Consider the following 15,801-nt stretch of genomic DNA (forward strand, 5'->3'; position numbering starts at 1 on the left):
AGTACTATCTGTCTCATGGGAAGTTGAATTTGACTGCTGCTTCCTGCTGGGGTGAAGAGCCCCAGTCTCAGCTAGCTCATTGTCACTCAACCCAGAGTCATTTCTGAATAATCCTGCTCCTTGTGTCATATTGTTAAAATATAGAAATGCAATTTGATTAACACAAGCCCTCCAATTTCTCAAATTATTCTTTTAATGTTTGCCAATTTACTTCAATGTAATGTCAAATATTTCTAATTGATACTAGTGACGTTCTAATAATTAAGGGGAACTTTATTACCATTATTAAAATTAGAAAATTAATGCACTTGAATATTCAGAACTAGATTTGGCCAGATTATACAGGACCCCTAACACATACGGGATAATTTTCCAAAAGGGATGTTGAAATCAGAGACTTTTATTTTTCTATACTAAAATTTTCTAAGATAACTACAATAAACTTTTCCTAAAATAAAAATTTTCTATAATAAATGTATATTATAAAATATGCTTTATTATATACCAGATGGTGTAGAGAATAGATTGCACACAGAAAGTAATTATAATAAAACTCTTAAAAAGAACCACAGTGGGAGAAATGTATAAATTAAATTTATAAATTAATTTGTACATTTTTGTGAGTAACTAAAAGTAAGAAGCAATGGAAGAGAAAAGTCCTTCAACTTTTAGGTTTGAGAACAGAGTGAAGGATGAGAAACAGGAAAGTAGGGCCAGGAGTTCAAGACCAGCTTGGGCAACATAGTGAGACCCAATCTCTACAAAAAAAATTTTTTTAATTGGGGGGCCAAGACAGCAGGATGGCTTGAGGCCAGGAGTTTAAGTTCAGGTTGGGCAACACAGCGACACCCTGTCTCTACAAAAAAAATTTTAACAACTGGCCAGGTGCAGTGGCACACATGCCTGTAGTCCAGCTACTCGGGGGGTGGAGGTAGGATGATCATGATCGATTCAGCCATACTAAGAAAGAATTTTTGAGATTTTTTTGAATTTAATATGAGAGAAGATGTTTGTCTAAATATAAATATTCAGAAGGCAAATGACATAATGGGACTAGAGTCTGGATCAATATTGAAGATCTAGAGTTATTCATCATCCCCATAGAGACAATTAAAGACATTAGACTGGATGCATTTTCAAAATAGAGAGCATGAACCAAAGATCAGAAAGTCAAAAAATGATAGTGTCCACAATAAGGTGGGAAAAAGCAGGAAGAGTAAAAAAATAAATAAAAATAAAACTTCAGAGACAGAAAAATCAAGAAACCAAAATGTAGTGTAATAAAGCCAGGGGACTGGAGAAGTTTGAGGAAGGGAAAGTAGTCGACCCAGGTTTAAAAAAAAAGCCATCACAATTAAAATGGAAGTTGTCACTGGTGTATGTCTGGTTGGATAAATGAAACCAAGTTGTCACTGGTGTATGTCTCGTTGGATAAATGAAACAGGTTATATGAAGTACGTACAGTATAATCTTAAGCTTTTAAAAGACAGAAAATGCCACAGATATATATTTCCATAAATATCTAGATGTATATAAATCCTATTTTTAAAAAGTGTGCTTTTCTTCATTTTCCCAATTTTCTACAGAAGAAAAATGCCATTAAATATATAGTTTCATGAAGCAGAGGAAACAGGAGCTGAATAGGAGTGACTTAAGAAAATAAAACCAGTAATAAAGTTTCACTTATTCACCTGCTGGCTGGACTTGGCAAACAAGTAAAAGGTTTTTCAAGAAACTTAAGTACATATAAAAGAAGAAATAAGGAATCTGTAGAGAGGAAAAGATTAAAGATACTAAAGGGAAAAAAAAAAGGGACAGAAAGGAGAGGAAATGGATAGAGAGGAGAAAAAAAGAAGACAGAGATAGAAAAAGTACTTCTGCAGCTACAGAAATCAAGCCAGATGAAGAGTTTACTTAGTCACAAAGGGTTTGCCTATTTGTTTTCTAGTGTTTATTTATTTTTTTTGAGACAAAGTCTTTACTCTGTTGCTCAAGCTAGAGTACAGTTGCCCAAACACAGTTCATTTAAACCTCAAACTCCTGGGCTCAAGCAATCCTCCTGCCTCAGGTGGGACTACAGGCACATGCCACCATACTTTTTGTAGGGACAGGGTCTTGCTATATTGACCAGGCTGGTCCTAAATTCCCAGCCTCAAGCAATCCTCCCACCTTAGCCTCCCAAAGTGCTAGGATTACAGGTATGAGACACCACATCTGCTCTGTTTTCTAGTGGTTTATCAAAAAAAAAAGCGTTTAGTTATTTTTCCAGGAATTTGTAAAATCAATTGTGGTCAATTATTTTTTTTTCCTGGATAACTAATTTCTATCCTTCAAACCAAAACAGGGGCTTGCTGGACCTGAAGGCATTCGAATTGGTTCTATAAGGTAGAACTATGGTCACATCATTTATGTTCTTAAGTGTGTTTTCCACAAATTATATTTTAAATGTACTGAAGGATCTTACTACTTAAACATCCCCTATTTTATCTTTGATATAACTCAAACTTTTATAAATTCAGAAATATATAATTAAAATTGTAGCTTTATCCTCTCCCTAACTCTAGTACTTGACTTTGCTTAATAAGTATGTGCTTTTTAACACTAAACACAATCTCTATTAAGGCTCTAAAATACATCATTATATTTGCCTAACAATAGGATTAAGAAAGTTAAAAATTTAATTTACTTCCATTCATTATAGTCGCACCTTTTTACCATCTTGCTTCTCTAAGTGTGGGTGGGTTTCTGGTGCTGGCTGTGCATCTTTATCACCGCTTTCATCTTCAAATTCAATCACTCTCTGTTCGCGTTCTTCTTCCAAGAATTCTTCTGAGCTCTCTGATGTGCGTGCAGTAGACTCCAGTCTAGAAAACCGAAAAAAACCATTCTTACTTGTTTTATTAAGGATGAATATAAAATTCCAGGAATCCTTTCTTAACAAAGTAATATTTTAGAGAATCAACTATGTTCAGTTAACAACTTCAGATTTTAAAACCAATCTCTTCATCCACTTGTAAACTTGTTCTCTTTCCCACCTTGTTCTCTGGTTCAATTAATAACATCACCATCTTCTCAATCATGTTAACTAGACCCTCCTTTTAATTCTATCCATATCTTATTGAATCTCATTCTGTTAGATGAACATATATCACAGTTTACCTGGTGCAGTACCAGTTTATAGACTTTTGTCCATAATTATGGATACTGGCATAATTATTAATGCCCCTTTCATTCTCAGAAATGTCAGTTTGAACAATAAATCATATGGTTTAGGCCAGGAAAGGTGGCTCACGCCTGTAATCCTAGCACTCTGGGAGGCTGAGGTGGGAGAATCACTTGAGGTCAGGAGTTCAAGACCAGCCTGAGCGAGACCCTATCTCTACAAAAAGTAGAAAAATTAGCCGGATGTGGTAACGCATGCCTGTAGTCCCAGCTACTTGGGAGGCTGAGGCAGGAAGATCGCTTGAGCCCAGGAGTTTGAGGTTGCTTTGAGCTAGGCTGACACCACAGCACTCTAGCCTGGGTGAGCGAAACCCTGTCTCAAAAACAAACAAACAAACAAACAAAAAATTTATATGGTTTAGTTCAACCCCCAAAATGCCTTTCAAACATATCCCTAACTTTCTATTCCCATTTTCACAGCCCTGCTTCAGGCCCCAGTTCTCCCTGGATCCCTGTAACTGTTTCCCAACTCATCTTCAGACTTGCAGTACATCTTCAAGGCTTTAGGAGCTGACTTTCTTTATTTTTTTTGAGACAGAGTCTCATTCTCTTGCCTGGCCTAGAGTGCCGTGGTTTCAGCCTAGCTCACAGCAACCTCAAACTCCTGGACTCAAGCGATCCTCCTGCCTCAGCCTCCCGAGTAGCTGGGACTACAGGCATGCGCCACCATGACCGGCTAATTTTTTCTATTTTTAGTTGTCCAGCTAATTTCTTTCTATTTATAGTGGAGACGGGGTCTCGCTCTTGCTCAGGCTGGTCTCGAACTCCTGAGCTCAAGTGATCCTCCCGCCTTGGCCTCCCAGAGTGCTAGGATTACAGGCGTGAGCCACCGCACCCAGCCAGAGCTCACTTTCTAATACACATTATTTACACCTGTGACAGCCCAGCTCAGAAACTTCTGCTGGTTCTCTATAAGTTCAGTGAATAAAATGTATCTCCTTTCAAGGTTAACATGCATGACCAGATACTTGTATTTTTATTTATCTTATACATCAGTTATCCTTATCAATATTCCTCCTAGCTTTGTTCAGGTTATTCTTTTACTAATACAGTAGCCAAATGACACATGTCACTATTTTACATTTAAACTAATTAAAATTAAATGAAATAAAAAATTCAGTTCTTCAAGTACTCAAGTGGCACACTGGCTAGTGGCTACTATACTGAGAAGCGCAAATACAAAACATTTCCATCATTGCAGAAAGTTCTATTGGACATCCCTGGTGTAGATAAGGGGTCAGTAAACTTTTCCTTTAGGCTTTGTGGGCCAAGTGGTCTCTGTTCCAACTATTCATCTCTGTCACTGTAATGTAAAAGCAACTATAATAAAACAAATACATAAATTTAATGAGCATGAGTGTCTTACAATAAGACTTCGTTTATAAAAACAGGTGGCAGGCCACATTTGGCCTACACACCATACCTGGTGGACCCTTACAGTAGAAAGTCTTCTCTCCCAACTATGTTGAGTTTCTACTTATCTTTGAAGCCCTGGGCCAAAAGCCAAATCTCTTCATTCCCTCAGTTAGAACCAATCAGTCTCTCGTCTGCATTCACAGCATTCTCTACCTTACAGTGTTCTTAACTGTGTAAATGTCTGTCTTTACCACTAGGCAGTCAATTCTTCAAGGGCAAAGATGATGTTTGTTCTTCCTAAGTCTGAGGAAATATTCAAGCATTTAGTCTTACTGTTCTATTTATGAAAAGTAAACAAAATTCCACATTAATTCCGGAATTGATATATTTCCTCCTAAAAAGGGTACTATATCAAAATATTGCTCAGTGAGAAAACCAGTTATGTAAACTCTTATTCTTTTTGCAAATTTCTAGATTTAAATATTTACTTATATTTGCCTTTAACACTGTGAATTTTTCACCAAAATAAAACATTTACATATTTAATTACCCCAATTTAAAATTATTTACATAACGAAATTAGCATAGTTACAGAATTCTCCACCTTAGTAAAATAATTTGACAGCTAAAACAGCAAAGTTATGAATTAACTAAATGGTTGATTCAAAAACAATTGGCAAAACTATTAGCAGAAGTCTAATTTTATTATAAAATTTAGAATCTTGCCTTAACATTCAAAAAAAGACAGAGGATAAAGATTTTTATTTTATTATTTTAGAGACAGGGTCTTGCTATGTTTGCCCAGGCTGGTCTTCAACTCCTGGCCTTAAGCAATCCTCCTGCCTCAGCCTCCCGAGTATCTGGGATTATAGGCACACACCACCATGCCTGGCTTAATTAAAGGCTAAAGTTTTGACCCAAGTATTCTGTTGATTCAGTTTGGCTACTAAATTCCCAGAGGAATTGACTGCACTATTTGTGGTTAGCCCTAATTTATAAATTATATCCAATGGCCCAGTAAATGAATCAATTAATAAAGTAAAATTGAAGGTTTTTAAAAGTTGACTAAACCTCACCATTACTAAAAAATCAAATTTGAAGTTGGCAATAATGACTCATTTGGGATAATATAATCACTAGGATATACTCCTGGATTTTCACACGAGAGATTAAATAGTGAGTTTATACCACTCTCTTACTAACAACTTCTCCCTGTAACACTACCAAGTTGCCACCACTAGGAAGCAAATAACCAGTAATCTTACAGAAGAATTCAAATACAAACTTCTATACCAAGGTCATTTGTCACACAAACAATGCAATAATAGCCTCTACCTTAAATGCTAAATACTATGAAAATAAGAATAAACAAAATAATGAGAGTAATATAAGAAATTATTTACTTGTTGATTGAAGCTGTACATGAAGTCTGGGGAGTCTTTTCATCTTCACCTTGAGAACTACTAAATTCAGAATCCTGAAACCGTTTTCCAATCTTTGGCCGCTTTAGATGACTACTGCGAGTACGAGTAGAAACAGGCGTTTTATCATGACCTGAGGAGAAAATGGCAAAACTGTACTTGACTATGCATTCAAAGGATTACCTAATACAAGACAGAGAAATGCAAGAACTACGCTAGTTTACATATATTCCCTTCCATCATATAGGTTTGCCCTTCCCTTGCTTACGTTAGGCTAAGAAAATTATTTTATAATTTATGTCTTTTTCTACACTATAAAATAACTTTGTCAATATTCATTCCTCACATTTCCATGTTACCTTGAGCTTTGCAAAACTGCTTTTTGCATTTTCATTTACATTCTCTCCCATCTTACAGGTAAGGAAATGAGGAAAAGAGAGGTACAATAGCTTACTCAATGTTCACGTAGCAAAATCAGTGCAGTGGTAGCATTAGAACCCAGATCTAGATTTTACAGCTGGATAAGTCACACACACAGCCTTAATTCAAAATGTCTCACTTACTGATAGATCAGCTGAATTTCTTACCTTCAGAAGTACTTGCAAAGGCATCTTTTAGAGAATCAATCTAAAATAGAGATATAGATTAAAACCTAAAGTTTTAGACTATTTTTTCTACCTGTCAATCTGTTTCATTCACATCTTTAAAGAAAAACTTTTAAAATGTTTTTCAAGTAACATTTTTGTTAAGAAAATTTACTTTAAAAACAAAGCTTCAGTTAATTATAAGGCTAAGAACATATGCAAGCCATCCAATAGGTTACAGTGGGATATAATGGCCTTGTCCTAGTGTTCTGTCCTTAGCCATCTTCTCTTTTCAGTCCATATACTCTGCCTTTACTTTTTAACCTACCAACTTAACTTCAACATCTATTTGCTGATGAATCCAAATATATACCTTAAGCTCCCTAACTTCTTGATTTTCAAAGCTCTATTTCTAATGAAATGTCTCCCGGTGGGTGTCCCACCCAATTTCACATCCAACCTTTCCCAAAATAAACTTTATCTTTCCCAAACATTATCCCCTATCTTGGTTAATGGCAATAACAATTCAGTCAGTTGTTCCAGCCAGAAACTAGTGAGGCAGTAATGATTTCTTCCTCTTCCTCATTTAATCAATCACAAAGCCTGTCAATTTTAACTGAAGAATCTCTCAAAACTGCTCTGTCCTTTGTATTGCCATTTTAGTTCAGGCCTTTATTATCTTTAACCTGAACTATTCCAATAGCCTCCTCACTGGTATCCCTCTAATAACACCCCATCTAATCTCTTCCACTCTGATGACTGAGTGATACTTCCAAATCACAAAGTGTGCCACTCCCTTGCTTTAAAAAAAAAAATTTTAATGATCTATCACTGCCTAGAATACAAACTCTCGACCTCTTCATTACCACATTCCTCTTTCATATCAAACATGCCATTTCCTTTCACACCTCTGTATTTTTTTTTTTAATATGCTATCCTCTGGAATGCCCTGACAACTCTTGTCCTAGAACTCCCACCCTTTAAAAGTCATGCTCTGCTATGGGCCTCCCATCACTTGCTATAATAATTAAGGCAATTATCATCCTGTAGCATATTCTGTTTACATATCTGTTTCCAACAATGAACCATCTAGTTCTCCCATGTGTATAAGAACCGTATCTTTATGTCCAGTGTTTGCCACAGCACCTACTTTATTATATAAGCCACCACCCATCCATTATAGGGTTACTAAAACCCTTGTATATGCTAGGCACATAGACTTCAACAAGCTCTATTTATAGAGCACAAATGAGGGAGCAACAGTGACAGATGATATGATAAAAATCTTATCTTCAAAGAAGCCTGTAGTTCAACTAGAAATAGATAAGATATAAAGATGAATAAATAAATGGAACAAAAAGTATCATAAGAGAAATATGTTTTAGGAAAAAGCAGATAAAAATACCATCATCACCTAAAAAATAAATCATGTAGTTGAAAGAAACAAACTACTTCCTCCTGTGGTTACTGATGATGATAAAAAGAACACATAAAGTAAATCATTTAATGTAAGAAATAAACATTTTCCTTGAACTATTAAAACATTAAAGTAATGTGAAGAATATGATTTTATGAAATCTAATTTAATTAGGTTAGGCCCCAAAAATCTAATTTAATTTAATTAGGTTAGAGTCTAAGCTCTAATTTAATTTATGCTGTCAACCTTATAAAATGGTGCCACTATAATACATCCTCACTCAAATGACACATTTAAAATTATGTGCCTTAATATTAAAGTAAATGATTACCCTCATTACATTATGGGAAAAACAGACTTTCTACTTTCCTTGATTTTATGATATCTGGCCAATACTAAATGAATCTGTGTATATCTGAGGAATCTGGACTATAACAGAACAAGAGCTTATTCTGAAGTGTGAAGTTCCAAATGTAGAAAAAATAAAAACAAAAAATCTGACGTTTTATATATAATTATATTATTTATGTTATTCTTAAAAATGTTTAAAATTTTTTCATTCAAATATAGTCAACTCTCATGCTAATTAAAACACAAAATAAGCAGCACAAATAATTCTCCAGAGCACTTATCTCTGAAATGCCTATGCATTTACATAGGCATATTTAACACTAAGAATAAGCTCAGATACTTACGTACAAAAATACAACTATAATAAATGCCATCACAATAAAACCTTGAATAAAAATAGATTTCTAGAATCCCATTAATGGGCCCATATTTTGGGTAATTATCAAGTACCCCATAAGAACCACCAGGTTCTAGAAAAGGACCTGGTAAGTCCTATGGAGTTCACTAATGGGATCTGCCTGTCTACTTTCAGAATATCTGGTATTTGCAAAGTGCGCTGCATTCTACAAAGACCTAGCATATACACACTCACACTTTCCACAATAATTTCATAATCTTTGACCTACTAATAATTCCACTTCTAGAAATTAATGCATATGTGCAGAATAATAATTACATATGCACAAAGAATTGTGTATAAATGTGTTTGTTTCTGTACCACTTAAAAATGTAAAAAATTTAAGTATCCTATGTTAAGGAAATAAATGATGGTACTTACATAAAATAGGTAATAGTGTGCTATTTAACAATCATGTTTGAAAACAGTAATGCCATAGAAAATGCTACCAATATTATATTAACTGAGAAAAGCAGTTGGAAGCAGCTGAAGACAATAAAAACAAAAATGAAGTGTACAGATATATGTTTTATAATATTAAATACATATATCAAAATGTTATCAGTAGCTATATCTGAATAGTGGGATTACAGGTTTTTATTTTCTTCTATATTATTTTATGTATATTCTAAATTACCTTTATCTTTTAATACCATTAACATCATTAATATTTTAATATCAACATCATTAAAATTATTTTTCTAAGAAAATTAAGTCTTTAATAATCAATTATACAGAAGATGCCAGAAAAACTAACAAAAAGAAATTACAGAAGCTTGTTGAATGAACTATAACATTTAAAATTTAAATATAAACTCAACTTATTTTTAAAAAACACAAAAATTATTATTTCCTACAATAAACATACAGTGTACCTACAGTTAGAGGAATCTCACTAGACTGATTGTCTTCAGCTCCTGCTTCATATTCTGGAACAGGTGTGGGACCATATTCTCCAGACATAGGTCTTTTAGGTTCAATTTGAGAAACTGCTATGTATAGAAGAATTTTAAAAATTATAACCCAATCAGTATTTGGTTTTAACTGTAACATTCATAAAAGCTCTGAATAGTACCCGGGACAGAATGGTATAGAACATCTAGGTTTGAGATATTCCCTCACCAATATCTTATAGTGAAACCTTGTCATTATACAGAGTGTTAGATAGTTATAAGGATTTAGTGACTTTGGGGAGAGATATATGAGTAGGTGCTACCTTTGATCCCCTGATGCCTATTCTATGCTGTTTTAGGAATGTCTTTATTTCTTACCCACCAATTCTTATTGGGCTGTTACATTCAAGTGGGCTATTTGGCGTCTCCTTATTAGTGACTCCAAAGTCAATACACAATAAAAATTCAAACTTTAGACAAGAGGGTCTGTTACTAGAAAGATCACATTATAATACAACACTACTCCAGACTGTAAGTCACAATCATTATTAGCCACTGCTTTTTAAACTGGACTTGCATTCAAACTGAAAACATTCTTACCTGGAATTTTAAGTGTTTCTCTCTGTAGCGCTCTGGTGACCGGTATTCGCTGGTACCAGTGTCCAACACCTTCAACCTCCCAAAGGAGTTCATGGTCTCCTGGATACTTTTCAAAGTACTGCTTGCAAGCTGAAAAACACATTTAGAATTTTCTAGAAATCCCAAATATCAACTGTTTTGAAAAACAGAAAGAAGATAGAAAGTAGGCTGCCCAACTCTCTTAATGGGGATCGCATAACCTTGATACCAAAACAACACCAAGGCAACTCGAGAAAAGGATACAACAGTCTCATTTATGAATAAAAATTGTTAATAAAATACCAAATGAGAGTTTTAGCATGACCAAATAATAATAACCCTAATAAAAATGTGCTTCAACTTTAAAGGCAAAATTATTAAATGTTACTGAAGGACATAACAGAAGAACTGAATAAAAAGACTGCCAGACTCAACAGCATAAAAACACTAATTCTCACCAAATTAACCTGTAAATTCCATGCAATTCCAAACAAAATCCCAACAGAATTTATTTTTTAATGACACTTGACCAAACTTAATCCCAAATTCAAAATGAAAGGACAAAGAATAAGAAAAAATATTCAGTATGCACAACTATTATACATCAATTTTTAAAAATACAAAAAAAGCCAACCTAGGGCTGGGCGTGGTGGCTCTCGCCTGTAATCCTAGCACTCTGGGAGGCTGAGGTGGGTGGATCGCTCGAGGTCAGCAGTTCGAGACCAGCCTGAGCAAGAGCGAGACCCCGTCTCTACTAAAAATAGAAAGAAATTAACTGGCCAACTAAAAATATATATAGAAAAAATTAGCCGGGCATGGTGGCGCATGCCTGTAGTCCCAGCTACTCGGGAGACTGAGGCAGTAGGATCGCTTAAGCCCAGGAGTTTGAGGTTGCTGTGAGCTAGGCTGACGCCACAGCACTCACTCTAGCCAGGGCAACAAAGTGACACTCTGTCTCAAAAAAAAAAAAAAAAAAGCCAGCCTGAGCAAGAGCGAGACCCCATCTCTACTAAAATTATAAAGAAATTATCTGGACAGCTAAAAATATATATAGAAAAAAATTAGCCAGCCATGGTGGCACATGCCTGTAGTCCCAGCTACTCGGGAGGCTGAGGCAGGAGGATTGCTTGAACCCAGGAGTGTGAGGTTGCTGTGAGCTAGGCTGACGCCACGGCACTGTAGCCTGGGCAACAGAGCGAGACTGTCTCAAAAAAAAAAAATTAAAATTAAAAAAAAAAACACAAAAAAAGGAAAAGAATAGGCAGATCAGTTCTAAGAAGAAAAATAAGAATAAGGACTTGTCCAAGTAGATACCAAAAAATTATAAAAACCACAGTAATTAAAACAATCTGGTCTTGACATATGGATATACAAACAGGGGAGAAATAGAAAATACCAAAAAAATTAAAAAACGCCCCACCAGGAAGAATCACACATACGTTAGAACTTGGCAAATGACAAAAGAAGCATTACATTTCAACAGAGAATGGATAAACTATTAAAATAAGGGTGCTGAAATAAAAATCTATATAGAAAAAAATAAAGTCAGATCTCAACCTCACGTCAATATCATTCATAAAAATAAATTCTAGATGGTTTCTAAGACTATGTGAAAAGCAAAATGTTTAAAATAAAACATAGGAGAGTACCTCTAGGACATTAGGGTTCTGAGGGCTTTCTTAATAAAAGATTTAAAAATCACAGTCTATAATGAAAAATCATGATAAACTTGATTGCTAAGATTTAAAACCTTTTATATCAGGCTTATGCAACAGAACTTTCTGTGATAGGGATGTCCTATATCAGCACTGTCCAATACAGTAGCCACCAGCCACATGTGGCTCCTGAGAAACTGAACTTATAATTCTATTTGATATTAATTAAACTTATATTTAAATTAGGGGCTGCTGTATTGGACTGCATAGCTCTATATGAAAATGATAACAGAAAGACGCAGATTGGGAGAAATTGAGAATATAACAAAGGATTAGTACTCAGAGAATATAAAGAATTTCTAAACTTGAATTCTAAAGACAAAATTATCCCAAAGAAAAACTATGTGTTTGCTCCAAAGAAATGAAAACATCATGTAGCCTTATTCATTATAGCCAAAAAAGGGAAAGAAACCAAATGTTTATCAACAGGCAAACAAATAAACTGTGGTATAACCATACAAATGAGGAATACTCAACAATAAAAATGGAATGAACTATTGAGACATACATCAATGAATCTCAAAAATAAAATGTCAGACACAGAAGTATATATACTGTATACTTCCATTTTTTAATGAAATTCTAGAAAAGTAAAATCTAATCTGTATTAAAAGAAAGCAGATCACTGCTTGCCTGGAGCCAGGAGTTTGGAGGGGAAGGAAGCTAGGAGATGGATGGACAAAGGGAACTTTGGGGAACAATGAAAGTATGGTACATCTAGATGGTGTCTGTGATACCAAGGGTCTATACGTATGTCAGAAGTCATCAAAATGTACACTTAAAATAAGAACATGTTATTGTATATAAATTATAACTTAATAAAGTATGTTTTTAAGATGCTATCCCAATAACACTTTTTACCTATCATGTTAAGAAATATCAAAAATATTTGATGAACTATATTGCTACGATGAAATGAATAATAAATTATATTTTATAAAAGTTTCCAAATTAATTACTTTCTGGGATTAAATCTTACTTGATCAAGAAAAAATCAGTTGTATGATCTTTCCATAAATGGAAAAATAAATCCACTAATGGTTTTAAAAACATCGCCAAATGGTATATCCATAAATGGAATACTACACAGCACTAAAAATCAATGACTAGAGCTACATGAATCCACATGGATGAATCTCACAAACATAAAGATTGAGTAAAGCAAGGAAAATGCAGAAGAATTCATACAGTACACATTTATATAGTTTTTAAATATGAAAAAATATATCATTTGAGGATACATAAATATGTATTAAAAGTCTAAAAAATGCATCGGAAAAATTAATGACAAAATGGGGATGGTCCTTATCCCAAAGAAGGAAGGGAGTCAAACTGTGTGGGAGTACACAGGATGCTTCAACTGTACTGGTAACAATCCATTTGTCATGAATGGTACATGAGTATTTATTATCTTATTCTTTATACCTTTTTGTATGTTTGAAACTTTTTTGGTCATGATTAATTTAAAAAGCTACCACAGACAAATAATCCAAAGAAAAAATAGTCAGAAGATCTGAATAGACATTTCTCCAAAGAAGATATACAAATGGCCAATAGCACATGAAAAGATGCTGAACATCAAATGCAAATCAAAACTATGCTGAGAAGCCACTTCACATCTACTAGGATGGCTATAATAAAAAATACAGATAACAAATGTTGGCAAAGATGTGAAGAAACTGCAACTCTCATATGTTGTTTATGGGAATATAAAATGGTATAATCACTTTGGAACAAAATATAATATATCCATACAATAGAATATTATTCAGTCATAAAAAGAAATTAAGTACTAATTGATGGTATAAATATTTATGAACCTTGAAAACATTCTAAGTGAAAGAAGCCAGACACAAAAAGCCACATGCTGTATGATTCCATTTACATGAAACGTTCAGAATGTGTAAATCCATAGAGAAAATAGCTTAGTGGTTCCCTGGGGTTGGAGGAAGGATGGAATGGGGAATAATGGTGACTGCTAATTGGTACAGGGTTTCTTTTTGGGGTGATGAGAATGTTCTGGAATTAGTGGCTATGCTTGCATGACTGTGAGTATACTAAAAACCACTGAATTGCACACTTTAACAGGGTGAATTTTATGGTTATGTAAATTATATCTAAGTTTTTTTAAAAGCTACCACACACCCCCAAAAAGCCATATACATTAGACAGGGGCACATTTGCAAAATTAAGCCCTAAAGAGCCAAAGATTCCAAATTTACTTAATTTTTTTTTTTTAATTTCAAAATAATTTTTATTTTTTTTTAGAGACAGGGTCTCACTATATTGCCCAGGCTGGTCTCCAACTCCTGGCCTGAAGTGATTCTCCCGCTTCAGCATGAGCCACCATGTCCAGCTGAAATTTACTTAATTTTGACATATACACAATTACAATATCATGGAGAAACAAGTCAGAAGTAAGACTGAGACAAGTTTAACATTTTTTAACTTAGACCATTTACCTGTATACATGAGAGAAGACAGTGGATACCGCAAGCCCAGCGCATCTTCTGTAAAGGAGTCAACAAAGTCTTCCAGCATATGAAGCCCAAAATCTTTACCTCGATATTTCTTTCTTAGAAACATTGTATCAAGAACTGGCAGTTGGTAACTTTGGGTAAGAAATGAGGCACATATGCTTCCTGCAGTAATGAGAACAGAAACCCAACAATTTTTCACATTCAGATATATATATAATTCAGTGAACACAAGTTAACATCTTTCTAAAAATGTTTAGTTTTTTTTCCTACATCAAGAAGAATGTTAAAGAAATGTAAATTCTGTAACATAAAGTGTTTTCAAGCTGTTATTAGACATCACAATGTATACATGTGATAAGGAAAAGAGCTATGTATCTTACATTTGCCAACAGTATTATCTAATAAAGGCTAAATAAATAGCTCATTATCATTTTCTGAAAGTCAAATACTTGACTATATGTATTATATATACTACCACTGTTTGTAGACTTGTGCAACTTTAAAACTTACCAACTATTAAAATTTCAAATTCAGAATATTTGATGACTGTATAGAGTTTAGAATACATAAAGTATTTAATTCTAACCTTAGTACCTGAACATTCATCTTTTCCCTTTACTTATTTCTTTATGAGTACCATTTTATTTTTATCTACTTTATGATGGTAAAGAAGTGAATTAGTTCTCCAAATTTTTAAGGACTAATTGGAAACATGTGTCTTAGAAATGGCTAAATCAGCAAACATTTTTCCTGTGGATTTCATTCTAAATATATCTTACATGTTTAAAGTTAAACAGCAAAAATAATCTGTAGTTATCTAAGTATGTCTCTCCTTATTATACACAGCCACGCTAATTTGTCTTTTAAGAACCCTGCTGTATATTTGGGTTCTGAACATCCAAACAGATATATTAGCTCCTTTAATATGTCTTAAGATAATTTACAAGTTGAGGGCACATGTTGTGGTTTCCCCACTTTCTATTAATTTTAGAATTCATAGTTATCAGTCAATATTCTACCCCTTTCTGCCTCAAATGAAATAATTTTTCTTGTCAGATTATTCATATGATTTTGGATAATCCTAACAATGTAGTTCAAATCAGAAACAAAATGTCAGGAAACAAACATCTCACAAATCAATTTACTGATCATATTATTTAATTGGTTGATTAACATAACATCAAAGCAAAAATGAATGAGAACAGAAAGCACTATCTAGTTCTAGTTCTCAATACAAAGTCAGAGATCTATGGTTGCTTATTATTGTACATGCTTTGCGTTCTTTACAAAGGAATACTAGTTAATTGTATGAAGGAAATTTCCCATAAGTTGAATTTTTTCCTCTTT

The 15,801-nt window shown here is 34.0% G+C and overlaps 1 protein-coding gene across 3 annotated transcripts in view; it reads right to left on the bottom strand.

Moving 5' to 3' along the window:
• FAM169A (family with sequence similarity 169 member A) overlaps nt 1–15,801 on the bottom strand; it is a 62,952-nt gene that overhangs the window by 2,081 nt on the left and 45,070 nt on the right. For 2 of the 3 annotated variants that reach the window (XM_045566403.1, XM_045566401.1), the window contains exons 6-11: nt 14,437–14,616; nt 10,242–10,370; nt 9,628–9,740; nt 6,587–6,626; nt 5,982–6,132; nt 2,708–2,864 (exon numbers count right to left, since the gene is read on the bottom strand). In XM_045566403.1, the coding sequence (XP_045422359.1) occupies nt 2,708–2,864; nt 5,982–6,132; nt 6,587–6,626; nt 9,628–9,740; nt 10,242–10,370; nt 14,437–14,616 (770 nt within the window). The remainder of the gene's footprint in view (nt 1–2,707; nt 2,865–5,981; nt 6,133–6,586; nt 6,627–9,627; nt 9,741–10,241; nt 10,371–14,436; nt 14,617–15,801) is intronic. The other variant, XM_045566402.1, reaches the window with a different exon arrangement.

Source organism: Lemur catta, chromosome 12, assembly GCF_020740605.2.
Source record: "Lemur catta isolate mLemCat1 chromosome 12, mLemCat1.pri, whole genome shotgun sequence".
Lineage (NCBI taxonomy): Eukaryota > Metazoa > Chordata > Mammalia > Primates > Lemuridae > Lemur > Lemur catta.